This window comes from Mustela lutreola, chromosome 12 (genome assembly GCF_030435805.1).
Source record: "Mustela lutreola isolate mMusLut2 chromosome 12, mMusLut2.pri, whole genome shotgun sequence".
Classification (NCBI taxonomy): domain Eukaryota; kingdom Metazoa; phylum Chordata; class Mammalia; order Carnivora; family Mustelidae; genus Mustela; species Mustela lutreola.
The window spans coordinates 5,961,276-5,988,562 of record NC_081301.1 but is presented as its reverse complement, the minus strand read 5'-3'; the positions used below and the strand labels follow the sequence as shown (position 1 = coordinate 5,988,562).

Sequence of the window (27,287 nt, the reverse complement as noted above, 5' to 3'; positions counted from 1 at the left end):
CTACACGCCTGTAGCAGGCCGGACCCGCTCCGAACCGGGGTGTGGCCAGCCTGCCCGGCCGCCCCGCACCCCCATGACACTGGAGGACAGGTGTCCTGCAGGTTGGGTTGGGGGCCGGGGTGGGCAGAGGGCAGAGAACATACAATGGGCCTTGGGCCCTGGAAGGTACCAGTGGGTCCTCTTCCTGGCCGGGTTGTGGAGCCGACGTGCCTCCCCACCGCAGCCCAGCAGCGGTCCCCTCTCTGCCCTCAGAGCCAGACAACGAGGCCCACATGCACAGCTCGTCCCGCCCCTGCAGCCCCGCGCACCACCACGAGGGCCACGCCAAGCTGGCCGGCAGCCCTCCCCGCTCGAGCCCCGTGAGGATGGGGCCCTCGTACGTGCTCAAGAAAGGTTGGCAGGACTGGGCAGGGAGGGGGTCTGCGGGGCACCCACACGTGCAGCTGGGGCTGGGAATGCGGGGCGTCTGAGCAGCGGCGCCTCCCAGCCCTCCTCTAACGCCATAGGGGTGCGGGCGTTGCCCCTCTTACTGACATGACCGAGGCCCTGGGAGGGAACTGCATATCCCAACACGTGACGCACACAGGACCCCGAGTCCCGGCCCAGCAAGCCCCAGTGCTGCCCCTTACCCCAGACAGGCTGGTGGGGCTGGGCCTAGTCCCATGCTATGCCCCCAGCCCAGGTGCTGAGTGCCGGCAGCCGCAGGCGGAAGGAGCAGCCCTACCGCAGCGTCATCTCCGACATCTTCAACGGCTCCATCCTCAGCCTCGTGCAGTGTCTCACCTGTGACAGGGTGAGCCCTGGGAGTGGAGAGCCAGGGCCCAGCCTTCAGGGGCCTGGTGGTCCCCCCTCGGGGTGGGGGCAGGGGAGTGGCTTCTCCACCTGATGGCCCCTGCCTTTCTGGAAGGGGGAGGGCTCTGGTTGCCTGGTGCCAGGGTCCAGGGGACGGGGAGCAGACACTCTGTCCTCTACCTGCCATCGGGTGGCTGGGGTTCAGGCTGCAGATTCTGCTTGGTCTGGGCAGGGTGGAGCCCCGGAAGGTGGAAACCCAGCCTGACCTTCAACCCCACAGGTCTCCACCACGGTGGAGACGTTCCAGGACCTGTCATTGCCCATTCCTGGCAAGGAGGACCTGGCCAAGCTGCACTCGGCCATCTACCAGAACGTGCCGGCCAAGCCGGGCGCCTGCGGGGACAGCTATGCCGCCCAGGGCTGGCTAGCCTTCATCGTGGAGTATATCCGGAGGTACACCTGTCTTCCCACCTTCCCGCCTTCGGCAGACCCGAGACTGCCCTGGACCTGGCAGGCAACAGACCGTGAACAGCAAAGTTCAGGCATTTGCAGGGCCAAGTTCAGGCATTTGGAAGGCACCCACAGCTGGATGTGCAGCTGTTTCCTGAGGGGGCGGTGGGGACTTCCTCAGCCACCCTGGGATGGCCTGGGTTGGGTCTGAAGGCAGGTAACGACAGGGAGTCAGCAGGCGGCAGCTAGAAGGGAGGGCGGCAGCTGGAGAGGGGCCTGGCCCAGTGGGGGGAGCAGTGGGCAGCTCTCGGGAGCCCCCACTGTGTGCCACGAGGCCCTCTTTACACGTACGTGATGTCAGGGTCCCATCTACCTGGAGGACGGGCCAGTGTGACCAAGGTCCCTTCACAGGTGGGAAGACGAGGCTCGGGGGGAGGTGGTGTCCCTCTCCCGGGGCCACTGGGCTGCCGGTCCCAGGTGTTCATCCCACCCACCCGGCCAAGATGCATCCCTGGGCCCCAAGTGACCAGGTCTTAGTCTTGCCTGGGCCCTGGCGGCACACACCACCCCCATTCTGTCTCCCTAGGTTTGTGGTATCCTGTACCCCCAGCTGGTTTTGGGGGCCGGTCGTCACCCTGGAGGACTGCCTTGCTGCTTTCTTTGCCGCCGATGAGCTGAAGGGTGAGTGGAGTGGGCTCGGCCGGGGAGGGGGTTGCCGGGTGAGCTCGCGGCTGCTTTCTGGAACTCACTGTCAGTGACACCCACCTCCGCCTTTCCACATCCCTCCGCCCCTCCCCACAGGCCCCCATCAGTCAGGCCGGGCCGGGGCCTGCGTGTCCTCCCAGCCCCACTGCCTAGAGCGCTCGTAGGGCTTTGCCTCTCTTGCTTCTGCTTACCAGTTTGTTGGGCAGAAACAATGCGTGCTTTAATTTTGCATTTCCTCGGTTACCAATAGTTTGGGGCAGTTTTCGTAAGTGCTTTGACGATTTTTTATTTCCTATTTTGAAATTTCCCAATCCTGTGCTTCTCCCATTTTTCTGTCGCGTGGTTGGCATGTTAACAGACCTTTGGGAAAGCTCTTCTAAAAATTAAAATTAATTGTGGCAAAATATACATGACCTAAAATGCACCATCTTAACCATTTTGAGGTGTAAAGTTCAGTAGTGTTGACTATGTTCACGCTGTAGTACAGTCCCTCTCCAGAACTTTCTCATTCTGCAAAATGGGCACTCTCTACCCCAAGACAGCAACTCTCTGTTCTCCCCTCCCCTGCCGCTGGCGCCCATCCTTGTACTTCCTGTCTCTGAACTTAACAGCTCTAAGGACCTCATCTAAGTCAGCTCATATGGTGTTTGTCTTTTTGTGACCGGCCTATTTCACTCAACGTGACATCCTCTGGGTTCATCCGTGTTGTAGCAGGTGTCAGGATCTCCTTCCTTTTTAAAAAGATTTTATTTATTTATTTGACAGAGAGTGAATGAGCAAGAGAGAGAGAGAGAGCACAAGCCGGGGGAGGAGCAAAGGGAGAGGGACAAGCAGACTCCCCTCTGAGCAAGGAGCCCAACGTGGGGCTTGATCCTGGGACTCTGGGATCATGAGCTGAGTCGAAGGGAGATGCTTAACCGACTGTGCCACCCAGATGCCAGGAATCTCCTCCTCCTCCTCCTTCTACTACTACTATTATTACTACCACCACTACTACTGATTTTTCTACTACTACTACTACTACTATTACTACTACTACTTCTTTTTAAAATTTTATTTATTTATTTGACAAGCAGGGGGAGCAGCAGGGAGAGGGAGAAGCAGGCTCCCCACTGAGCAGGGAACCCATGTGGGATTCGATCCCAGGACCCTGGGATCATGACCTGAGATGAAGGCAGACGCTTAACTGACTGAGCCACCCAGGCAGCACTCTCCTTTTTTAAAGCTGTGTCGTATTCCACTGATAGACCACGTGTTATCTATCCGTTCATCTCTCAGTGGACACATGGGTTGCGTCTGCCTTTTAGCTATTGTGAATATTGCTGCAACCAGCATGGCTGTGCACCTGTCTCTTCTAGATTGATTTCATCTCCTTGGGATACATACCCAGCAGTGGGATTGCTGGAGCATACGGCCGTCCTATTTTTCATTTTTTTTTTTTTTTAAGATTCTATTTATTTATTTGACAGAAAGAGACAGCGAGTGAAGGAACTCAAGCAGTGGGAGTGGGAGAGGGAGAAACAGGCTTCTGGCTGAGCAGCGAGCCCGATGCGGGGCTGGATCTCAGGACCTTGGGATCATGACCTGAGCCGAAGGCAGATGCTTCACCAACTGAGCCACCCAGGCGCCCCCTATTTTTAATTTTTTGAGGAACTTCCATGCTGTGTTCCTTGATGGCGTGCCAATTTCCATTCCCACTAGTAGTGCACAAGTTCCCTGTTCTCCACATCCTTGCCAACACCTGTTACCTCATTTAAAGAAAAATATTTTTAATTATAGCTATTCTAAAACAGGTGTGGGGTAGTATTTCGTCGCAGTTCCGATTTGCATGTCCCTGGTGATGAGTTTTGTTGAGCATCTTTTCATGTACGTGTTGGCCATCTGTTTGTCTTTGGGAAAATGTCTCTCCAGGTCCTCTGCCACTTTTTGAATGGATTATCTGGGGGGGTTTGTTTGTTTTGCTCTTTTTTTTTTTTTTTTAATAAAGATTTTTATTTATTTATTTGACAGAGAGAAATCACAAGTAGATGGAGAGGCAGGCAGAGAGAGAGAGAGAGAGGGAAGCAGGCTCCCTGCCGAGCAGAGAGCCCGATGCGGGACTAGATCCCAGGACCCTGAGATCATGACCTGAGCCGAAGGCAGCGGCTTAACCCACTGAGCCACCCAGGCGCCCCAGTTTGTTTTGCTCTTGATTTGAATGAATTCGTTACATATTCTGAATATTAACTCTTTATCTGACACAGGGTTTCTCAATATTTTTTCCTGTTCTGTAGGTTGCTGCTTTATTTTGCAAATTGTTTCTTTTGTTCAGAACTTTTTAGCTTGATGTGCTCCCACTGGTTTATTTTTGGTCTTGTTGCTTTTGGTGTTCTATCCACAACTGCGTTGCCAAGACCAATGTCAAAGAGCATTTTCCTATGTTTTCTTCTAGACTTGTATGGTTTCGGGTCTTCTGTTTAAGCCTTTAATCCATTTCAGGGTATGAGACAAGGCTCCGGTTTCATTCCTCTGCATGTGAATGTCCAGTGTTCTCAACACCGTTTACTGAATGACTCTCTTTTCCCCTCGTTGAATATTCCTGGCTCCCTCGTCAGATAGCGGTTGCCCATAGAGACTCACGGGTTTATTTCTGGGCTCTCAATTCTGTTCCTTGGTCTGTGTGTCTGCTGCTTTGCCAGTACCATACTGTGCTAATGACCGTCGTTTTGTAGCGTAGTTTGCAGTCAGGAAATGTGGTGTCTCCAGCTTTGTTCTTGCTCAGGATTATTTTGGCCGTTTGGGATCTTTTGTAGTTCCGTATGAATTTTAGGATTATTTTCTACTTCCGTGGACAGTGTCACTGGACTTCTGGCAGGGATTACATGGACTCTACAGATGGCTTTGGGTGGACAGCATTTGTCGTTCCCACCCATGAATGCGGGATCTTCTCCCTTAGTTTGGTCTTTGTGTAGGACCAGCTCTGTCCTTGTCCCGTCACCCTGACTCCTGGTGCCGGATGCGTGTGGCTTTCCCATACCAAGCAGCTATGTGACACCCGCTGGGTACTGAGAATTCAACTCAGTGGTGGTATTGCTACCTGGAGACTGCATCAGATCCCACAGGTCAAGGACTCAGTCCTATAAGACTTCCCCTCCCCAAGAGCCCATCACAAGTCCTGCTTGTCATCTGTGCTTCTGACTGACCGGCTATAGATCAAAGGTTCCGACCCCTCCTTCTTGGGTTGGATAAATTTGCTAGAGCCCTTACTTACTAGGTGACTGGTTTATTGTAAAAGGCTGTAGCTTAGGAATAGCCAGGTGGAAGAGATGCATAGGGCAGGGTATGTGGGAAGGGGTGTGGAGTTTCCACAGCCTCTGAACTCCTACTTTCCCTTGGTCTCCATGCATCCACCAGCTCTGAAGGTCTCCCAACCCCACGCCATTGGGATTTTATGAAGGCTTCCTTGCATACGCGTGATCAGTTATGAACTCCTCTCTGTAGAACACCAGTGTGGCTGAAATTTCCCAACTTCTAATCATGGCTTGGTCTTTCTGGTGACCAGCCCTGATTCTGGAACCATCCAGAGTCATCTTGTTATTTATTTTTTGAAAGATTTTATTTATTTATTTTTTTATGTTAGAGGGAGAGAGAGTGAGTATACATGTGAGTAGGGGGACAGACAGAGGGAGAGGAAGAGAATCTCAAGCAGACTCCATGCTGAGCACAGAGCCCGATGTGGGGCTCGATCTCATGACCCTAAGATCACGACCTGAGCTGAAACCAAGAGTCAGAGGCTTAACTGACTGAGCCACCCAGGTGCCCCAGAGTCACCTCATTAGAACAAAAGTCGCCATCATTACCTAGGAAATTCCAGGGGACTTAGGAATCCTGTGGCAGGAAGCAGGGTCAGAGAGCAAATGCCAGAACAAATGATGCTCCCAGTGCTCTTAGTACTTAGGAAAGTACAAGGACTTCAGGGGCTCTGAGCCAGGAACCTTGGGCTGTATTTTCTGTCATGGATTCGTCCTAACAGTTTTTTGGTGGAATCTTAGGTTTCCTACGTTCTCTTTTCCTATTCGGATGTCTTTTATTTCTTTTTCTTGCCTAATTGCTCTGGCTAAGATTTCTAATACTGGGTTGAGTAGGTGTGGTAAGAGGCAGCACCCTTCTGTTGTGCCCGATTTCCGGGGAAAAACTTCTAGCTTTTCACTGTTGAGGATGTTATTAGCTGTGGACTTGTCTTAGATGGCCTCTGTTATGTTGAGGTATGTTCCCTCTACACCCAATTTGTTGAGAGCTCTTATCATGAAAGGGTGTTGAAATCTGTCAAGTGATTTTTCTGTCTCTGTTGAGAAGATCATTTGATTTTTATCCTTTACTCAATGAATGTAGAGTATCGTGTGTATTGATTCGTGTATGATAAACTATACCTACCTTCCACATTCAAATTCCATTTAAACATGGTGTGTGATCCTTTCAATACAATGTTGAATTTGGTTTGCTAGAATATTACCGAGAAGTTTCCATCGATATTCATCAGGGATATTGGCCAGTCATTTTCTTTTCTTATCATGTGCTTATCTCACTATGATATCAGAGTGCTACTGGCCTCCTAAAGTGAGTTTGAGAGTACCCCCCCCCCCCCCGGCTCAGTTTTTTGGAAATGTTTGAGAAGGATTAGTGTTAATTCTTTTTTTAAATGTTTGATAAAATTCACCAGCAAAACCATCTGGTCCTGGACTTTTATTTATTGGGCAGTTTTATGTTTGTTTTTTATTACTGTTTCCATCTCCTTCCTCATGATTGGTCTATTCAGATCTTTTCTGTCTTCATGATTCAATCTTGGCAGGTTGTATGTTTCTAGGGATGTTCCCATTTCTTCTAGGCTGTCCAGCTTGTTCGTGTATAGTTTACTCTGTCGTGCCTTTTATGATCCTTCGTGTTTCTGTGGCATCAGTTCCAAGAGTCCTCTTCCATTTACGATTTACTTGTCTTCTCTCTTTCTCTCTCTGCTAACCTCGCTAAAAGTTTTTCAATTTTATCTTTTCTGAAAATCAACTCTTAGTTTCACTGATTATTTTCCTGTTCTTTTCTTTTTTTTTTTTTTTTTTAAAGATTTTATTTATTTATTTGTCAGAGAGAGAGACAGCGAGCACAGGCAGAGTGGCAGGCAGAGTCAGAGGGAGAAGCAGGTTCCTCGCAGAGCAAGGAGCCCGATGTGGGACTCGATCCCAGGACACTGGGATCATGACCTGAGCCGAAGGCAGCGGCTTAACCCACTGAGCCACCCAGGCGCCCTCCTGTTCTTTTCTTCATCTCACTTTCACTTACGTCTGCTGTAATCTCTCTCATTTCCTGCCTCCTGCCAAGCTGGTCCTGAGTTTGTCCTTCATTGTCTAATTCCCTGAGGTATAGTCTGGTTGTTCATTTGAGATCTTTTTTCTTAGTGTAATTTATTGCTATGAAATTCCCTCTTACAGCTGCTTTTGCTGCACCCCATATATGCTAGTACATTGCGGTTTCATTGTCATTTGTCTTGAGATACGTCCTGAGTTCCCTTTTGATTTTTTTCTTCGACTTGTCGGTTGTTGACGTGTGTGTTGTTTGTGAATTTTTTAATTCTCTTCCTGCTCATTGTTTCTAGTTTTATACCGCTGTGGTTGGAAATACACTCATCTTCCCAAATTCATTAAGGCTTGCTTTGTGGCCCAGCTCCTGGAGCTATCCTGGAGAATGTTCTGTGGGCACTTGAGAATGTGCATTCCGGTGCTGTTGGATGGAATGTTCTATATATGTCTGTTAGGTCTTTTTGGCCTGTAGTCATTCAGGTCTAGTTCCCTTAGTCATTTTCTGCCTGGATGATCTGCCCAGTGTTGAAAGTAGGATATTAAAGTGTTAAGTATTATTGTCCTGCTGACTCATTGTCCCTTCCATTTACAATTTACTTGTTGGGTTAATGTTCTTTTGAAATATCTAGGTGCTGTGGCGTTGGCTGCATATCACCCTTTGCCACTGTACAGTGACCCTCTTTGTCTCTTTGGCCGATTTTGACGGAAAATCTGTTGTATGTGATGTCGGTAGACGCACCTCTGCTCTGTTGCTTTCTGTCTGCTGGGAATGTCTTCCATCCCTCTCTCTCAGCCCGTGTGCCCTGAGAGCTGAAGCGAGTCTCTTGCAGGCGGCGTATCGGGTTGTGTCCCGTAAGTATAGATTGTTATGTCCACCTCTGCTCCCACGTCCTGCCGCCACTCACCGTTGTCTGCATTTCCTGCCCTAGGTGACAACATGTACAGCTGTGAACGGTGTAAAAAGTAAGTGTGTGTGCTCTGGGCTTTCTCCCCAAATTCCCGTTCTGACCCCTCGGTCTGTCTGTGTCCCACGTGTTTCCCCGGTTCCTTCAGAGAGTTTGATCCAGACCTCACAGAGGTGACCGTGGGGGGAGGGTGCTCACTGGGCCCCTCTGTCCCCACACCGGGACACTCACTGCTTCTCCCCTGTTCCTCCCTGCCAGGTTGCGGAATGGGGTGAAGTACTGTAAAGTCTTGCGGCTGCCTGAGGTGAGTGGAGAAGCCTCCCGCCTGCTCTCTCTGCTGCTGACTGACGTGCGGTGGCGCAGTGGGTCACCCTGTATCCCAGGGAGCCTGAGCTGAAGAGGCCTGGGACAGGGGGGTGTCTGCTGCTTTGTCCGAGAGAACTGCTGGGACCCTCTGTCAGCTCCCCCATGCTCTGCAGGTGTGGGGCAGAGGGTGCCACCTGGAGGAGGGCAGGTGTGTGGGGAGGGACAGGGCCACCACGCTGTCTGCGCTGGGGAAGGCCTTTCTGAGGGTCACGTGAGCCCTGAGCACGGGGGCTGGCGTCAGCCTTGTGGAGGGAGAGCTGGGAAGGAGCAGGTGGGCAGAGTGTGGAGGCAGGAATGGGCTTGGCCAAGCCCAGGAAGGGCCGTGTGGCCAGAGCACAGAGGAGTGTGGCCCGGGAGGCAGGTTCTGGAAGCCCGCGTGGAAAAAAACTGTGGTCAGGGTTCTGACGGTCAGCTTCTTTCACGGACCAGTGCTGCCCTCGGGGACTGTGTTGGCTGCCCGCGCTGTCTCCATGGCCCTGCCGTCTCGTGTGCCTTGGTCAGGGGACAGGCCACGGGCCAACTCGGCTCCCATGTGGAGCTCTTCCGTGTGTCCAGGCGCTCAGTAGGCGGGAGCCCTCAGCCAGCCTGGGCCTCTGGAAGGCTCTTGGCGTTCGGTTTCTTGTGTTCGCCTGGAGGGCGAGCCCTGAGTGGGTCAAACAGTGGCCAGTGGGTGTCCCAGAGCCCGGCCCCAAGCCCCCTCCTGGTCACAGGGCTCAGGGCATCCCTGCCTGCAGTGACGGCCGCATCCTCCCTGCCTTCCAGATCCTGTGCATCCACCTGAAGCGCTTCCGGCACGAGGTCATGTACTCGTTCAAAATCAGCAGCCACGTCACCTTCCCCCTCGAGGGACTTGACCTGCGTCCGTTCCTTGCTAAGGAGTGCAAGTCCCAGATCACAACCTACGACCTCCTCTCGGTCATCTGCCACCATGGCACAGCAGGCAGTGAGTCAGCCCCCTCCCCTCCCCACATCACCCCTGTCCCTGTCCCCCAGGGTGTCTGTGATCAGCCTGCCCCTCCCGCCACTAGGTGGCCACTACATCGCCTACTGCCAGAATGTGATCAACGGGCAGTGGTACGAATTTGACGACCAGTATGTCACCGAGGTCCACGAGACGGTGGTGCAGAACGCTGAGGCCTATGTGCTCTTCTACCGGTAGGTCCCCTGGCAGCTGTCACAGTGGGGCGTAGCCCAGCTCAAGGACAGATGGGTGGCCTGTGAGCCTGGGATGGCCAGCCCCTGTGCTCTGGGGCTTTGCTCCGGGTGCTTTTGGAGGGAGGTGGAACCTGGAAGGTTCTAGGCTCTAGGCAGTAAGGGTGTCAGGTTGTAAGAAAGAACCTTCTGGCCGTGGGGAAAGCAGGGAACCCAAGAAGTTGAGTTTGGGTCTTCCGTGGCGCTCCCATGGAGCCATCGTGGCCAGCACTCGGGCCAGGGCAGTGGGGCCTCTGAGAGGCTGCCGGGCTGCTACGGGGTTTGGGGGTGGGGAGGGCAGTGGTTGGTGGCTGCGGACACACCCCTGGCAGGGAGCCCAGACACAGCTGCTCCTAATTCCCCTGCCCCACCCCTTCCACTCCTGCCCCACACCTGCCCCCATACCTGCTCCACCCCTGCTCTACCCTTATCCGCCCCTGCTCTGCCCACCCCGCCCCACCCCTGTTCTGCCCACCCTGCACCACCCCGGAACGACCCTGCCGCCCCCCTGCCCCGGCCCTGCGGCAGGAAGAGCAGCGAGGAGGCGGTGCGGGAGCGGCAGCAGGTCGTGTCCCTGGCTGCCATGCGGGAGCCCAGCCTGCTGCGGTTCTACGTGTCCCGGGAATGGCTCAACAAGTTCAACACGTTTGCCGAGCCTGGGCCCATCACCAATCACACGTTCCTCTGCTCCCACGGAGGTGAGGGAGCCTCCTCCGGGACCGGGGCGTAGGGGGTGCGGGGGGCAGCCGGCCGAGCCCCTGGTGCTCCCTCCCTGCGCCTCCTCCACAGGCATCCCACCGCACAAGTACCACTACATCGACGACCTGGTGGTGATCCTGCCCCAGAACGTGTGGGAGCACCTGTACAACAGGTAGGGCGCTGCCGGTGCGGCGGGGGGAGCCCGAGGAACAAAGGCCACCGTGGGCCCACGCTGCCCAGAAGCAGCCGTCAGCCTCCCTTGCACAAGCCCGCGGAGAAGATGCTTGGGGGCGCCTGTCAGACCCTGACTGTTGGGAGGGAGGGAGACCGGCTCCTGCGTGGCCCGCGGGTCCCTCTCACGGAGAGTCCCCGGGGCACTGGCTCCAGCCGCCCGGCTCGGGTGGCCTGGGCTTCCAGGTTCAAGTCCCTCAGGGCCAGAACGGGGCTCTCACATTGCGGACACCTGGGCCCGGGTCACCGTGCAGATGGGCAGGCAGGATGTGAGCCCCTGGGAGAGCAGTCAGATAGGCCAGGAGGCCGCTCCCCAGACAGGCTTTGCCATCCGCTGGCAGGTCGGGTGCAAAAACTCAGCCTGGAGGTAGGCAGGTGGGTCAGGGTCCCACAGGGAAGTGTGTCCCCATATCCTGTGGGAATCCGCTCTCCTGCCTGCAGAGGGACCAGCTTCTGCCTCCCTTTGACATTGTCCCCAGGGTCTGGCCAGGTGGGCCACGGGCCTCAGCAGCTCCTGCCTGGTAGCCAAGAGGGAAAGCAAGATTGTTAGTCTGCCCTTCAGCCTGTAAACATAGCTCTGTGACACGCCCACCCTGGGGCAAGTGGCCGCCGGGCTCCGTGGGCCTGCTGACACTCAGGTCCCCCTGCCAGTCTGAGGGCGACAGGAAAGTCAACAGGCCATGGTCTGTTGACCAGGGCGCTCAGGGCTGCTCCGCGGCTGGGCCAGGGGAGACATCAGGGAGCCCCCCGGGAGCAGGAGAAAGCTGCCAGGTAGAGGGCAGTCCTGGTTCTCTGGTATGTTCTGAAACTCTCCCTTCAGGGTGCGCTCGCTCGCTCTCGCTCTCTCTCTCTCTCTCTGCCCTTCCTCCGGGCGCAGATTCGGGGGTGGCCCTGCCGTGAACCATCTGTACGTGTGCTCCATCTGCCAGGTGGAGATCGAGGCGCTGGCCAAGCGCAGGCGGATTGAGATCGACACCTTCATTAAGGTGCGCATGGTCAGGGGCACTGGGGAGGGATGGGGGCCTCTGTGGGGGACAGGTGGGGAGCTGGGGACTGAGGAGCCCTGTGGGGTTGGGCTCCGCGTGGAAGACCTGTCCCGTGGGAGCACAGAGTGGCCGGACACTGAAGGCTTTGCTGGCAGGAGGGTCAGGTTCCGGAGGCTCAGGTCCATCCGCTGGGTGAGCTGCTGAGCCGCCGTGGAAAGGACAGAGAGCCCTGCCGCTCGGGGCGGGGTGACTGCTGCGGGGACTGTCCTGTGCGTGAAAGGACAGTTAGCGTCCCTGGCCCCCGCATGCCAATGACGGCAAAAATCACGTCCACACGTTGGCCGTGTCCCTTGGGGGGCAGATCTCCCCGCTAGTGAGAACCGTGGGGCTGTACAGAGTGACGTGGAAAGGTGCATTCAGTGAAAACAAGTGGCGAAATGGCCAGTGGAAGCAGGTGTGTGTGTGTGTGTGTGTGTGTGTGGCCTGGGGCTGCTGGGGACAGGGTGACTGGGGACCACCGCCCCTCCGGAGTGGAGCGTGGGTAAAAGACATTAAGGGACGCTGAGCTTTGTGCCCAGGAGAAGATGACATGTCAGGAGAGTTAACGGAAGAAGTCAGTGCTTTCCCTTAAATGGGGGGGGGGGCCTTGGCCTGGGACCTCAGCTGAAGAAATTCAGTGTCCCCTGCAGACGCGGGGGGCTGGGATCGCGGCAGAGCGCTCGCCGAGCTTGTCTGGGAGCTCCCCAGTTTTCTACCTAGAGTGCCCAGGGTTTTCTAAGAGGTGGGGAGGGCGGGGGGACAGGGCGGTCAGCAGGGGGCTGACCCTCCCCTCCCTCGGCGCAGCTGAACAAAGCCTTCCAGGCCGAGGAGTCCCCTGGCGTCATCTACTGCATCAGCATGCAGTGGTTCCGGGAGTGGGAGGCCTTTGTCAAGGGCAAGGGCAAGGACGCCGGTGAGTGTAGCACGGCCTGGCCCGGCCGCACCGCTGTTCTCCCTGCCCCGGCGGGGGGCGGCGGGGGGCGGGGGGCTTCTGGCTGCGGCAGGACTGGCGTGGTCTTCCTTGTCCCTTCCCTCGCGTCCTGTCCCCACGGGTGATTTTCCCTCCTGCCGGGCACTTTTCTTTGGGGGTTTGCTTGCCCTAAAGAAAGATTTTAGTGGCTAGATGGCTTCAGGCTCTTGGGAAAGAAGAACGTGGATACGGTGTCCTCTGACCGCTCACTTTCCAGAGCTGGAACCAGGCAGCCTCCCAGAAGCTTCCACAGGCCCCAGCGAGAAAAGGCTGAGCCCGAGCTCTGGCCTGCCCACGGCACACCCTCCCACCCTCGAGCCCCACACACGGGCTCCCAGACTAGCGCTTGGGGCCTGGCCGGGCCAGCAGCAGGCCAACATGGGCCTTTCGGGGCCTAAGCACCAGTCAGGCCTCAGGGCGAGGGGAGGGGCCCGGGGGCTCCCTGGTGTTGGTGTAGGGCCGGGGCTATGCTCCAGAGTTGCAGCTCGCCCTCAGGCCCCAGCTTTGCTTTCTGCTGGCTCTTCCTGGGGCACTTTCTCCCCGGCTTCTGGAAACAGCTCTTAAGTCACGTGGTTGCCGAGGATGCTGCGTGATTTAGGGGATGGTGCTCAGCGAGGGTCTAAAGTCCCAGAAATCCCTGGGATGCCTTAGGTCCCTTCCGGCTCTCCTGCTTTGATGGCCCAGCATTCGGTGCTCGGCCCGTGCCCCCGTGAGCACGTCACCCAGCCCCTGTGGGCCCCGGACAGCCTCTCCGGGGTCATGGGGTCGGAGTCACGCTTTGAGAATGGCTTCTGCCTGCAGAGAGGTGGAGGGCCATGGTGGGGGCAGGTGGGTTTCCCGCTGCCGCAGAGGCTCCGAGGCGCTGAGCCTGAGCTGGGTCTGTTCCAGAACCCCCCGGGCCCATCGACAACAGCAGGATCGCACAGGTCAAAGGAAGCGGCCACATCCAGCTGAAGCAGGGTGAGTCTCGCCGCCTCCAGCCCTGGCCTCCCCACGGTCCCTCCTGGCTGCTGGTCACAGTCCCACTGGAAGCCCCCGCCTGTCCTACCCAGGCCCTGTGCCAGCCTCTGTCTGCCCTTTGCGGGCACCCCATACCCTGGGAAACGGGTGGCAGCCAGAGATGTGCCTTCCGGGGTCCTTGGAGAAGCGACGTCCCTTGGAGTGTCCCGAGGTTGCTCTGGAAGAGCTTTGCACGGGAGCGCACGGAGCTCCTAGAGCCCCCTGCCAAGACATGGCCTCTCGGGGCGGGAGTTGGGGTCAGGGAAGGTGAGTGGGCAGCGCAGGCGCAGCCCCGACCACCTGGCCTCTGGGGCCCCGCAGGAGCTGACTATGGGCAGATTTCAGAGGAGACCTGGGTCTACCTGAACAACCTGTACGGCGGCGGCCCCGAGATCGCCATCCGACAGAGCATGGCCCAGCTCCAGGACCCAGAGAGCCTGCACGGGGAGCAGAAGATTGAAGCCGAGACCCGGGCCATGTGACCTGCTGGGCCAGCCTGTAAGTCCCCTCGCTCTGCAGAGACCCTCTCCCGCCCCCCGTGTGTTGGAAGAACGCAGCCCTGAACGCACCTTCCGGGAGACTGTTTGGAAAAACCCTCTCGTGAGCCCCGCTGGGCCGAGTGACCCAAGTGTCCCCACAGGCCCCCGCCTTGGCCCTTCTCCCTGTGGAGGGCGTGTGTGTGCCCCAAAGAGAGGCGGCGGCTGGGGAGATCCAGGCAGAAAGTTTTCTGCCCAGAAGCAGCAAGTTATCTGGGTCCCAGTGAGTGAGGTCGCGATCAGGAAATACACCTGCTGCGGGCTCGTCAAACAACCAGGGCTCTACGACGTTCCTTAACTTGGGTCTTTGTGTCCACTTGTCAAGGCCGTTGTGTCCCCCACCTGCCCTCTTGCTTGTTCAGGCCCAGCTTGGGTCCCTGGAGCTCCAAGTCAGGGGCTGTGACCGAGAGACCACAGGGCAGGAGGAGCTCTGGGTGCTGCGCAGCACCCAGCACGCAGAGCAGGAAGCTGGGGCACAGAGGGCCGAGCTGGAGCAGCAGGGGGTGCCTCTGCCCTAGGCCCCGCTTTGGCCCGATTCCCTGGTGTCACAGAAAGGCTCCGGAACCCTGGGCTGCTCTCAGCGTTTCTCCTGCAGACTGACGATTCTGGACTCTGTTGTGATGGGGACCCAGGGTAGGGGTTGGTTCTGCTGAGCGAGATTGTTTCTGGAGGCAGCTGGTCCATGGCTCCCCGTGCTGCCGAGCTGGCTCCCCAGACTGGCTGTCACCGTCCCCAGCAGGGAACCAGATGATGAGACAGAAGTACCCTGTGTCACTATCCTTTGCTGCGGATGTGGCTTCCCTGGGGTGGGGGGGGTGGCTCCCTGTTTCTCACCACACTGTCACGGGGAGCCTGGGGAGATGTGGCGCCAGGGCAGCTCTCACATCGGCCGGGGAAGCCCATTCTGGATGCTGAAACGGGCCACGCTGGGGCGCTGGGACAAGCGCAAGGGGCCGGGCTTGCCTCTGGGGATACCCACGCCCCTGGACGAAGCAGTTGGGGCGAGATGCCCACCTCGTTGGGACTGGAGGGAAGGGGGGGTGGGGAAGGGGCCTTGGGACCTGGGCCCCCACACACCGTGGCCTTTAGTCTCTAGAAGCAGATGCGGCTGGAATTCCGGCAGAGCCCGGGAAGCTCACTCTACGGTCCTTCTACCCGGGTCCTCCGCCACCGAGGCAGCGCGCAATCGCCATTGGAGAACAAGCCGCTCTGGAATCCCCTGACGCTTGCTACAGTCTTGAAAGTTCCTGCTGCAGCCAGTCCCTGCGGCGGGGCTGGGTGGCCAGGCATTGCCCTGCTGGTGACAGAGTCTGCGCCAGGTCGTAAACTTGTCCCCGCCGTCGGCGCGGCCTTGTTGGTGTTCAGAATGTCCTAATAAATACATATGCATCCCCGCAGGCCTGGCTGTCATCTGTACCCGCGGCAGGTCACGCTGTCAGTGGGGGGCCTGCGCTGGGGGTGCGGCGGGGTGCGCAGATGAGCTGCCCGCACCAGCGTACACAGGAGAGGGCTTGGCAGGGCTCGGAAACCAGCCCGCCCCTGGAGGCCGCGGGAGCGGACAGGGAAGGGAGGCCGCGAACGCACGTGTGCCGCCTTTTCCTGGAACCAGCCCTGGCCCCAGAGAAGTGGGGCCAGTTGTGGGGGTGGCGGTAAGGCCAGCACATCCATGGGCTGGTCCCGTACTGGCGCCTTGGCCACTCAGGATAACCCCTCTGGGCTGGGGTCACCCTCCCGGGGCCGGGCAAGGGCTCGACGGCTGGAGGAGCCGTTCCCTCCTCAGCGGACAGCGGACATCGGCTCCTTGAATCCCAGCATCGCGGTTGCTGAGGTCCTGCCTGGGGAGCTCCCCGCGTTTTATCTTCCCTGTGGTTTTGGCTGGTTTTTGTTTACACTCCTTGGGGCTTGGTGGGGAGAGACGAATAGGAGAGTTTTGTGTTATTTGAAACATGCTTGTGAAAGCCCATCAGACGCGAGCGGGCGCGGACGGTGCTCGGCGTCAGGAACGGTTCCCCCCGCTGTGAGCACCCCGAGCCCCGTGAACCCCTACGGCTCCCTCGAGCACAGTGGCCACCTCGTCCCGCCCCAGAAGAAGCTCCGGGCCTGTCTCTCATCCCTCGCTCTTCTTTCTAGCTTTCCCGCATCTGCCGCGCAGCTCTGCTCCCACTGGGACATCGTGCACACGGAATTCCGTGGTACGGGTTTTGTGATTGGCCTTTCTTGTCTTCTGCGGGAGATGAGAAAGAAGAAGTTCCGTCCGGGGCATTGGCCGATGTCGGAGGTTTGGAGACACTCGGTTCTTGTACGGCAGGAAGGTTGGGGAGAAAACGGAGGTACCAATTGACCTCAAAGTCTTTCCTTCCTATTTTCCCTCGATACACCAGGCTTTAAGGGGCTCCACCAAACTCAGAGGCTGGAATCAGCAGACAAAACAGGAGACTGTGTGTGTTCATTCACTCCCCACCCTGAGTGGGGCCGCGAAGCAGCGGGCAGTGGGGGAGGCCACCTCCTGTCTTCCCTCCGCAGGCGCCCCCCAGCCCCGATCGGGCCGGGTCTCTCTCCAGCAGCCCCGTTTAGAGGAGCCAGAGTCTGCCTCCCCCCATGGACGGGGGCACCCACACGCTCCCAGCTGCTGCCTGGGCACAGCTTCTGCTCACAAACCTGCATCAGAAAATGCATTTGCAAGGTGCAGCCCCCCGTCCCCGCTCCCCGGAGTATGGCTTCCTACCTTTGTTCTCGCCCAAGTTCAGTGCAAAACACAAATGAATCTGCCAGTCCGACACCGCCTGGTTTGGAGCCCCCCAGAGCCTTGGGGGAAGCGAGTGGGGTTTTGGAATCACACCTCCCTCTGGCTCTCTTCTCTGCAGCGGAGAGGAGCCTTGGTTGCCGCCAAGGAGCAGGGTGTGGAAGAGATGAAGGCCCTCAGGAGAGGCTGTGAAGAGGGCAGTCCACGGTGCAGGACACTGTTCTGGAGAGCTGGCCCGGGGACGGTGCAGGACACTGTTCTGGAGAGCTGGCCCAGGGACGTGTTAGGACGCCGTCTCCAGCCCGTCCTTGGATCTGAGACCAGCGAGCGGCCTGGCCCAGGTGGGGTCTGGGGAGCCGGGAGTGGGGACAGGGCTCAGCCTGGTGCGGTGGGGGGGCGGGCACGCCGAGGGGCAGAATGCTGCCTGGGATCCTTCTCACCTCCCGACCCCCGTCTCCTCCTGGGGCCCAGCAGCTACGAATGAGGAGATCCCCACTTTTCCTCTCCCAGCTTTTGGCCCCTTAGCTCTGAGGACAAGGGCACGCTGGGGCCTTTCTCAGATTTTGCTCCACCTTGTGGGGCCCATCAATGCCCCCAGCGGACGGGAGGTCATTCCAGTACGGGTCCCTCACTGCACCATCTGGACAGGTAGTGTTTGAAGCAGGGCCTCTCAGAGGCACCTCCGGGAACCAGCTCCTGGTGTTCACAAAGTGGCTGCTCAGTGCCGGGTTTGCACTTCAATCCTGGGTCCGAGAAGGTGCTAGCCATAGGCTTACTGCCTTGCCTTCTCAGAACAGCACAGCAGAGGCCAGGGAGGGAAGAGGAGGCCTCCTCCAGCCAGGGATGGGGGTTCCTCACCACCCAGGACACGGGGACATTAGCCCCACTGGGCTAGGCTGGCTGGCTGGGCAACCCCTCCCTCCCAGCGCCCCCCTCGCACAGGCCCCCAGCGCCTCACATTGGCTGCAGATTCAGAGCTGGATGTCCGGGCTGTCCTGCGGGTCCAGCAACTCCAGAGATCTCTCTCCTTTAACTAAAAGAGGGGCCCCTGAACACACCCCGCGCACACACCGGGTCCTGCCCTGGGGCGTCCTTCCCCTCGCGTGCTGGCCCCTCTCCCGCTAGGGGTCGCCACCACCTGTGCGGCCGCGCGGCCTGGCCTGGGTGCGGCGTGAGGCCAGGGGGGAGGCCCGCAAGGCCTGGCCTTGCCCCGGGGCGGGCTGCGGAGCCGGCGAGGCCCCTGCCGCGCTGCTGCCTTCGAAGTCAGGAGCCCCTGCTTTTCTGAAGGCCACTGACATCCATTTCTGGGGGGAGGCTGGGGCCAAGGTGAAGCCCAGCCTCTTGGTGGCCTCCCGCCTTTTGGCACCTCTGCAGCCTCACTCCCTCCGGACTATTCTAAAACGGCTCTGAGGGGCTTTAGGACCTAAAGAGGTGTGGGCACCAATCACTGTACCTTCCCCGCAAAGCCTGGGCTGGGATCCCCCCCCCGCCCCCCCCCCCCCCGGCCCAGCACCTGGAATCGGGGCCTCCCGCTGCGCACAGCCGCAACCAGCAGGGCTGGCGGTCCTCCCCACTCTAGTGTCGTGGGAGCCCCTGGTTACTGCCCCCAGGCTCCCGAGAGGGTGGGCTCCAGCACTGGTCACAGCGGACTGCCCACAGAAAGCAAACGTGCCCCGTGGTCCTGGCTCCCCCACCCCCCACAATGGGAGCCCTGAAGACCTAGAGGAGCCGACTGCCGAAGATGCACAGAAAACACATTTGCTGCTCCTAAGGAGCCCCACCCACCCCAATCCCTGCACCAAACCGACCCGAATCCCACATCACAGGGTCCCAGGCAGCTTGTTGTCCTCCAGCAGATGCGGTGGTGGGTACAACTGGCAAGCCTGGCCAGAGTGGATGGCTGCGGGACTGTCCGGGTTCACGTGGTGACTCAGTGAGGGGCACACGGGCCCAGCCCCGGGGCCCCGCCTGCTTCCAGGCCCGGGGTCCCCTCTTCGTGTCAGAAATAGTCCCATGACAACATAACAGAGGTTATACTTTTATTTAACGTTTAGAGGATTAACATATAGTTACAAGGTCAATATAAGCCTTCCAATGGAAGCACTTTATTTGGTTTAATTCCATCTCCAGAGACAAACGGGCAACTCCAGATCCTTCACAATGGCAGGGGGCCGTTACAACACTGAAATGCCTCCAAAGTTGAGAATTAGTGCCATACACACAGATAAACCAAAACGTTTAAAGGTGCTCAACATCAGGTTAAAATAGAATTTTGGATCGCTCTTTTAAAGAAGTGTTTTGACGGCACAAGCGCAGGGAGGCAGAGGCATGAGGAAGTATGAAACTAAGATTTCTGGAAAAATACTCAGCATCCATGTCACTTTTCCACGTTCACTGAACTCTCTCCCGTAATTACAATGTCACCAGAACGCCTAAGCGGGGGCCCTGGGCTATTGCCCTCGAGATAAGCTACAGCTTATCTGGCCTGAGCCTCACAGCCTGGAAGCTTCCGAGGGGAGCATGAAAGACCCAAAGGAAAATCCCAGGACAGCATTCCGTGCCTTTTTATCTTGCAAAGGAAAAACAGGATAAATGACAAGTTCCTCCCTTTCACGTTGTCTTTAGGTCACGTTCAGGGCAGGTTGTCTTAAAACTTAGTCATTCTTACAATAACACTATTCTAGCATTGGGGAGAAGTGACAGGCCAAGAGGGGAGGGAGGGGATCCCCCGGAGCAGATGGGGAAGCTCCCCTACTCTACGGGAACTGGTCCACAGTCCTCTAGACGAATTTCCCAGGAGGATCCCCAGAGCAGAGAAGACACCTCATCTACCCTCTAACAACTCATCTCCTTGAACGAGCTCGGGTCTGCAGCGCCCCCCTTCCCACACGGCCGCACGGCCCCGCCGGAAGGAGCGCACCAAGGCTAACACGGAGAAGCACCTATGACCCGTTCCTTGCTGGACGCAGGCGGTACAGAAGGAAAAACAAAACAAAAAGGCACAGGGGTTACAAGATACGAGCATAGTCTATACTGGGCTTAGCAGACACTAAAAGAACAAATCACTGTAGCTGATACCATTTTCCCTACGCTGCGAGAAATGAATCTATCCTGACCCCAGAGTATGGAAGATGCAATGCACATGCATTCCCGAGGCCTGAAAACCGATTTAAAAAAACCATTTAGCATCCTTGCAGAGTGGACAGCGGTCCGCTTGGCCTGGGGAGATTCGGGAGTTCGTGGAGATACCGACTCCCTGCTCCCCACCCCGACTGGTGGAGAAGCCCTCTGTGGAGCCGCTGGTTTGCAAGGACACACAAGCAGCCCTCTCACGAGGCGCTGGCCCCCGCTGCAGGGGAGGTGGGCAGCCGCCGTGGGGAGGGGAGGTGCGCTGCTGACACAGCAGCCCCGAGCCCCTCGGGCAGGTGGGTGGCTGGTCTTCTGCTGAAGGGTTTGCCCCCTTCAGGGCGAGAGACAGAGGCGCAGACAGAAAGACAGAAGAGGGGGCGGCTCAGGCTCACTCGCTCGCCTTTAAACCCAAAGCCACTTCCTCGTCACCTGCTTACCCCAGGCATCTGCCTGCTGGAGGTTTCTTGTCACCAAGCTGCTCTCAGAAGCAGGTGTGCAGTCGTGGTCAACCCCGGTTTGCTGAGAGGAACCCTTTTGTGGCCGCTGAACACAGGCCCATCCCTTAGCACCTGTCCTTCCTGTCCCTGTCCCTTCGGCTCCCGGAAGACATCCTTGTCTTAGATTCATAAATGTCGAGGAGAATGAAGGATGTTCGAGGTGACCACCCAGGTACCAACAGCCACACGAGAGAAGACAGAGGCCCGATTTCCCTCTTGGGCTTCGGATGGTTCTCATTCACAGAAACTCACAGCCCGTGACTTCTCCTGACTGACTGTGTCGGCACCAGAGACGGGAAGCTACGCCGCCCTAAGGCATGCCTGGCCACGGGCTACGTGGTCTCACGTTTTCCTCAAGGATCCGTAAGAGGAAGGGAACCTCGCTCAAAACCCAACTCAATCCAGTCTCCATGGCCCGCGGAGCACGTGAGAACATAAGAAGCCGCAGGGTCACCCAAAGGACCGCCAGCAGCACGGGGTCTTTGGTGCGGAAAGTGCTAGAATCCTACGATGGGAATCTCGGGAATTCTCACTTTGCAACGAGCTAGTGCCCAGGTGAGCCTCTGGCTCCGCCAAGTGCCTTGCCCGGCGGACCCCGTTCCCAGGGCGATGGTGGGGGAGACGAGTGGGCTGGGACCTTCCCTCACTCCATGGCAGGACACAAGCCTCTGCGTGTGGCCCTCAAGAGATGGAATTTGACTTCCAGTGTAGACCTTTCAGGCCACGGAGCACAAGCCCCAAATCAAAACGTGTGTGTGTGTGTGTGTGTGTATAAGCGTGCACGCCACAGAGGGGGCTGTGTGCCTGCGTGTGCCCCATGGACCCTCTCAGGCCAGGAAATGTTGCAAGAGCTGATGGTTAGTATGAGGCGAGGACCCCTAGGCAGAAAAGGACCACCGAAGGGACTCGGGAACCCACCTGTGACATTCAGGCGCTCAGTCTGCCCAGCGCAAGCCTGACCCTCCTTGTCCAGATTCTGTTAGTCTCCCGGGGGGAGACTGGTGGCGAAGTTTTCACGGAAGGCACAGTGTGAACCATGGACAGGCCAGGACGCGCCAGGTAGACTGAGGGCCAAGGCAGGGGCCCGGGAAGGAGGGAACACGTGTCTAGCTGCCTTCTGTGGCCCCATGGGGGGTGGGGGGGGTGGGGACGGCGACAGGGACAGACCTGCCCCCGGAGAGGTGGCCAGACGGGGCCGCGGGGGGCGACGGGCCACGAGAAGCATGCTGTCGGGAGCAAAGAAAGGAAAAGGCAAGCAGCCGCGTGGCAGGTCAGGAGAGGATGTGGCTTCAGGCCGCGAAGACAGAGGGGACCGCAGGCCGGCCCGGCCCGGCCCGGGAGCTGTCTACGCGAGCGGGCGCCCAGGCCTGTGGAGACAAGCAGACCGAAGGGTTTCTCCCGGGAAGGCTCACCGAGGCTCTGGCTCCTGCAACCGCCTCTAGGGATCTACAACACAAAAAGACAGAAAGAGAAAGAGTGTTTAGAGGGAGGCCGGCGGCCCGGGGCGGGCATCTGGTCTGCACCGCCCGGGAGGGGGACAGCTCTAGAGCGTCGAGTGTTACCACGGGCACGTGGGAGATAAGGAACTTTCACGGTCTCTGGTCGCCTCAGGGGCCAGCCTTCCCTTCAGGGGGAAGAGAGGTCCACGCGGCAGACCCACGCCCATCCACCCCCGACCCCTCTTTCTGGGTCCGCTGAGCTTTGGAAGAAAGAAATGCAACCCGCTTTCCAGGCGGATGCAAGGAATTTCGAGGCCTGATTCTCTCCCCCGACCGACACTGTCGGCGCTTCACCAAAAAACAAAAACGAAAACAAAACCAAAAACCAGTAAAATCTTGGTGAAAAGAAAAAACCTGTTACTCAGCAATCAACAGTGAAAGTTCTTCATCCGGAGGGGGCAGGAGAGGAAGGAGACAGAGGCTCGGAAAGCCCTCAGGTGCACACAGGGCGAGAGACAGAGCAGGTGTCATCATTTAAAAGGGCGGGGGGAAGGGCAGAATTTTAAAAAAGCATTTGGCCGGAAAAGGTCCCCAGGACTCAAGACAACAGAGTTAAATGCCCAGATTACACAGAATCATTTTCTCGGAAAAGGTGAAAAATCACTTAAAATACACAACACTGAGAAAAATACGTTTATTAGAGAGGCAGATACCGAGGGTACAACCAGGAGGAGCCAGACAGATTCGTTTCTTTCAGGGTGAGGAGAGAGAGAGACAACCATGTTGGCCGCGGTGGAGCAAAACTTACTCAGAACACAAGTGTCTACAATAAAGTCAAGGCTGAGCAGCCGGCGGGGGACCTAGTCCTTCCGGCCTCCCCAGCGGTTACAAAACAAAAACGGTCATTAGGCAGCAGAATCACCAATAAAACAAACAGACAAGAGAGTCAAACGTTAAAACAAGGAATTCAAGTCATCCTTTTAGTTTTTAAACGGCAGTATATACAAATATATGGGGGGCGGGCGGGCGGGGGGATTTCGGACATATTTAACAGAAAGCAACTTAAAAAACCAAACTGAACCATCAAAGAAGAGAGTCGCGATCCAACTGACCACTGGACGTTCCTCTAGTCTAAATATTTTGGCAATTATTAAATAGTCACATTGTAGACAACACACACACACTCACACACACACAAGTGCTTTGAGTTCTGGGCATGAGGAAGCAGCAGCCCCTCGGGCTGGGAGGGGTCTGGTGGGAGGCAGCGTTCTTGGGGGTGCCCGCAAGCTTAGAAACCCGTGGGGAAGACAGGCTTCTATGCCTATACAAGGAACCTCGAAATGCGTCTCTAAAATAAAAGGAGAAAACTTTACCCACAAGCCGAGACTTGGCTTCTTTCATTTTAGCAGATAACCAGGGGTGGTGGGAGGGGGTTGAAAAATACCCAAGCATATTCTGGGCAGAAATGGGAATTCTGATTCTTTGGGAGTAGTTTCAGGACTTCTAATACTTGGTGTGTTGACCGGCTGGCACCGAGGCACTGTTCCATCCCTCGTCCGCAGCTGCCTGTGCTAAGGGCCTGGGGCACACAACTTAACATCACAAGTATTCAATTATGCGCCCCAAATCAACACCCCACCCCCACCCCTGGCCCTACAAACCAACTGAGCCGTTTTCTGAATCAAATTTGCACAACTGTTAAGAAAAAAAAAAACAAAACACCTAAATAAATAAACCCACAACAACGTCATGGAATGCAATACTTTCCAAGGGAGGCTTCCAAAGGCTCTGGTCCTCTTGGCCATTTTAAGACTTTGTCAGTGTTTGGTTCACTTCCTGTAGCAGTTCACGGGCTGGCACCGGGTCCCATCATTAGACAGAACGCTCTGGTTTTAAAAGCTGAGGTCCCCTGTTCGCCTGGGTCCATGCCCAGCGCTGTCACCTCCTCCAGCTCATGAAGAGGAGGAACCCCGCGGCCTCAGCAGGGTCAGCCGAGCTCCTTGTGGCAAATACTCACAAAGGGGAACAGAAACAAATTTTCTTGAGGGGCCTGGGGTCCGGGGTGAATGGCTTTATCGATAATATGTCAGTAAAGGCAGAACAAGGCAAAAGAAACCAGAATCACAAAATGATATTTTAAAAAAGCGGGCTGACCAATGTCCGTTTCCCGCTTTGGGCCTTTGTACTGCAGGTCCCTCAGAAGCCACCACTGGGGGCCACCTGCCGCAGGGTACACGGGACGGCTCTGTACGGTCTTTGCAACTTCCTGGCAACCAATCAGTATTTAACAACAGACCGTGTATTAAAAATCAGGCTGTCATGAACGTTCATGAAGTTCCATTCTGGTGGTCCTGGGGAAATGAGGAAAACTTTCTGACAGAATCCACAAGAACCGGTAACAGCGGGACCCCTGCTGTTGTTTTTAAAATCCGCTTTTTTTTTTTTTTTTTTTGTAGAATCAACTTTAAATCGATTTGCGCTTATAAAAGGAGCTCACAGTGTAAAAGCAAGGAGCTAATTTCCTATTTAAAAGTAGGAAGGACAAAAATAAGTAATTCTCAAAGCCAAATAAAATCAGAACCTGACCTCTCGGTCGTGAGCCCTTCATAGCTAGCTGGTTCTCTAGGACCGCATGGTAAATTCTCAAAATGGGCGCACAGCTGGGGCGGGGCACACCTGTGGTCGATTTTACTACCTACGCTGCTGCCGATTTAAAAAAATGCAAATCCCACCCAGATCCCTTTCAAGACGGTGAAATATTTTAGTCTGGTTATGGTTCATTATGTAAAATAAAACGAGCAAGCAATTCTAAAATGATTTTTCAGTAAATTCATATTTTGGGTCTTAAAGATGCCAAGGATTAAAAAAACAAACCAACCGACCCAAAACACGTCTGCAAAAGCAGTGAGCCTCCAGTCCTCCAGGGAGGGGGAGGTCTGTGTGTAGAAAGCTCCGGCAGAAGCACGCTGGGTTTTTGGTCAGTCACCAAAACAGCACTAGGGCATCTGATCGTCTCTGTCAAGGGCAGCGGGCAGCTCAGGGCCTCGTGTACAAGTCTACTGGTTAACCGCTAACCAAGCTTTTCCAGTTTTCAGCTGGTTGTCTGGGATCATGCAGACGGGAGAGGAAAACACGACCATCTACCAATGATCTTAAACACGTTGAAGGAAAAATACACACATTTAGTACCAATTTAGGACTCGTCTTATTCTTTCCTCGAGGAGGGGGAGGTTTTATTGATGACTTCCTCCAAAGCAAATGATTGTAAGACCAAACTAACCAGTGTGGCTCAAGTTTAAACGTAACATCCTAAGGGGGTTGCGCTCACCGCAGTTGCGAGAGAGAAACAGAACGGGAGTCTTACCCACCCTGCTGATGTGTGTGAACTTTTAAAAATTCAGAAATAGCAATTGGAAGCGAGAAGGCAACTTTTTTCTTTTTTTTGGATACCTACAGATACTGCCAGAGGAAGAACTGTTTATCTGAGTTCAAATGACAAAATTGTAAACTGGCAGTTGGCAGCTTTCTGTGTCCTATTCCACGAGCAAGTGAAACGTTTTCTAGTCAACACCGGCCAAGGAAATTCGGGTGCCGAGCGCCCACCAGCCCACCACGTGGCCACGGGGCAGCTCGCACTCCGGGGTCCTCCGGCTTTGGAAGAACCGCCCGGAACAGTCATAGTTGTGGGGACAGACAACTCCAATTTTTTTTTTTTACAGGTTTTTTTTTTTTTTTTTAAGTTGTATTAAATATAAGTCTTAGCACCTTTGGCATTTTTGTCCAAATAGACTTCGACGTACGAGGTGGGGACGTAACCCTCTTCGTCTTCGTTTCTCCGAATGCGTGTCCAGCCGTCACCTTTGTCTTCCTCGATCACGTACAGCGTTTCTCCCTCAGCCACGGAGATGGTCCCTTCATTCTGACCTGGAGAAGCAACACCAGAAGGGGTCAGGCTTCCTGCCGAAGCCGGGCGGAGCTTAGCAAGGGAAGAGGGGCAGTGAGGGAGGGACAGACGCGTGGAACCTGCAGGGCTCGTCCCACGCAGAAGCTTCCAGACCCACCCCCCCAACAATGCTTCTCCAGTCCTCCAGGAAGCCCCCCCCCAGGAATCCAAGTGCTTCCCCAGGGGACATCTTTCTCCAGGGGACACCTTTGGTCTGCTCTTCATCTCTTGCAGGGAGCGTGTGCTTATGGCTTTAATGACACCCTTTCAGACATTGTCCCCACTCGTTAACTGGGGTCCCCAAGACCACTTGCTGAGGTCACTGCCCCCAGAACAGCGCCCACTGCTCACACAGCGTTCTCAAGGGCAGACTGGCTGGGGAGCGGCTTACAGGGGTGCCGTGGGGGTGGGGCCGACGCGTGGGAATGAGATTAAGATGGCGACCTTGAACCTGGAGCTTTCGTGTCCCACCACACAGGTGGCCTGTCGTGAGAAGATCTGGAAGATCCCTCTGTCCCAGAGCTTCCCAAAGCTACCTGAGCTCAGCCTGCTTCTCCCACGCCATCCTGTGTGTCTTTCTCCCCGACATCGTTCTGGCGACTCCGGGCTAATTGCTAATCTTTCAAACCCTTCATCTCTGTTCTCCCACTGGTCCCCACACGTGACAAGACGTATCTGAAGGCGCAGCTCGAACAGTACCAACGCCCCGCTCAAACGTCTTCAACAGCTCCTCAACTGTTGCCAGATGGAATCCAGACGACTCTCTCACCCCCCCACGACATCATTCCTAGTCTCAGATTCTATCACTCCCACCTCAGACGTCTAAGCTCCAGCCCCACAAGCCCACGATTCCCTCGCCTTCCTCCCTCTGACGCACAGAGGCCTGGAGAGTTCCCTGAATTAATTTTCTGAAGGATGTGAGCGCCCTGTCCCTTGAGCGCTCAGCACTCCGTACCCCCACCTCCAGTACGTGCCACCAGCGGACCTCCCCCAAATGTGTGTCTGTCCTCGCTCCCCAGGGGCGGACGCCACACCAACCCATTCTCTACCCCATCCCTCTGGGGGCTTTACAAGACAGGATCTCCTGGAGATACTGGATGAACGGATGAAATCATCATGGCGTGCCTGGGTGGCTCAGTGGGTTAAGCCTCTGCCTTCAGCTCAGGTCATGGTCTCAGGGTCTTGGGATGGAGCCCCGCATCGGGCTCAGTGGAGAGCCTGCTTCCTGCCCCCTCTTTCTGCCTGCCTGTCTGCCTACTTGTGATCTCTCTGTCAAATAAATAAAATCTTTTTAAAAAAATCATCAGTATTCCACACTATCTGCTGCAAGTAAGCTGCAT

The 27,287-nt window shown here is 56.4% G+C and overlaps 2 protein-coding genes across 22 annotated transcripts in view; one reads left to right on the top strand and one right to left on the bottom strand.

The window, feature by feature from the left end:
* USP20 (ubiquitin specific peptidase 20) overlaps positions 1–15,593 on the top strand; it is a 42,696-nt gene extending 27,103 nt beyond the window's left edge. For 2 of the 6 annotated variants that reach the window (XM_059141812.1, XM_059141813.1), the window contains exons 12-26: positions 253–393; positions 678–793; positions 1,073–1,245; positions 1,829–1,923; positions 8,204–8,237; positions 8,438–8,483; positions 9,308–9,488; positions 9,574–9,700; positions 10,265–10,434; positions 10,526–10,607; positions 11,487–11,652; positions 12,496–12,604; positions 13,550–13,621; positions 13,982–14,158; positions 15,286–15,593. In XM_059141812.1, coding sequence (XP_058997795.1) covers positions 253–393; positions 678–793; positions 1,073–1,245; positions 1,829–1,923; positions 8,204–8,237; positions 8,438–8,483; positions 9,308–9,488; positions 9,574–9,700; positions 10,265–10,434; positions 10,526–10,607; positions 11,487–11,652; positions 12,496–12,604; positions 13,550–13,621; positions 13,982–14,142 — 1,673 coding nt within the window. In that variant the 3' untranslated portion in view covers positions 14,143–14,158; positions 15,286–15,593. Of the gene's footprint in view, positions 1–252; positions 394–677; positions 794–1,072; positions 1,246–1,828; positions 1,924–8,203; positions 8,238–8,437; positions 8,484–9,307; positions 9,489–9,573; positions 9,701–10,264; positions 10,435–10,525; positions 10,608–11,486; positions 11,653–12,495; positions 12,605–13,549; positions 13,622–13,981; positions 14,159–15,285 lie in introns of those variants that run through there. The other 4 variants (XM_059141815.1, XR_009346319.1, XM_059141817.1 and 1 more) reach the window with 4 other exon arrangements.
* A 3,371-nt stretch (positions 15,594–18,964) lies between these two features.
* FNBP1 (formin binding protein 1) overlaps positions 18,965–27,287 on the bottom strand; it is a 143,702-nt gene continuing 135,379 nt past the window's right edge. For 15 of the 16 annotated variants that reach the window (XM_059141397.1, XM_059141388.1, XM_059141391.1 and 12 more), the window contains one exon: positions 22,685–25,928. In XM_059141397.1, the coding sequence (XP_058997380.1) occupies positions 25,750–25,928 (179 nt within the window). In that variant the 3' untranslated portion in view covers positions 22,685–25,749. Of the gene's footprint in view, positions 22,012–22,684; positions 25,929–27,287 lie in introns of those variants that run through there. The other variant, XM_059141389.1, reaches the window with a different exon arrangement.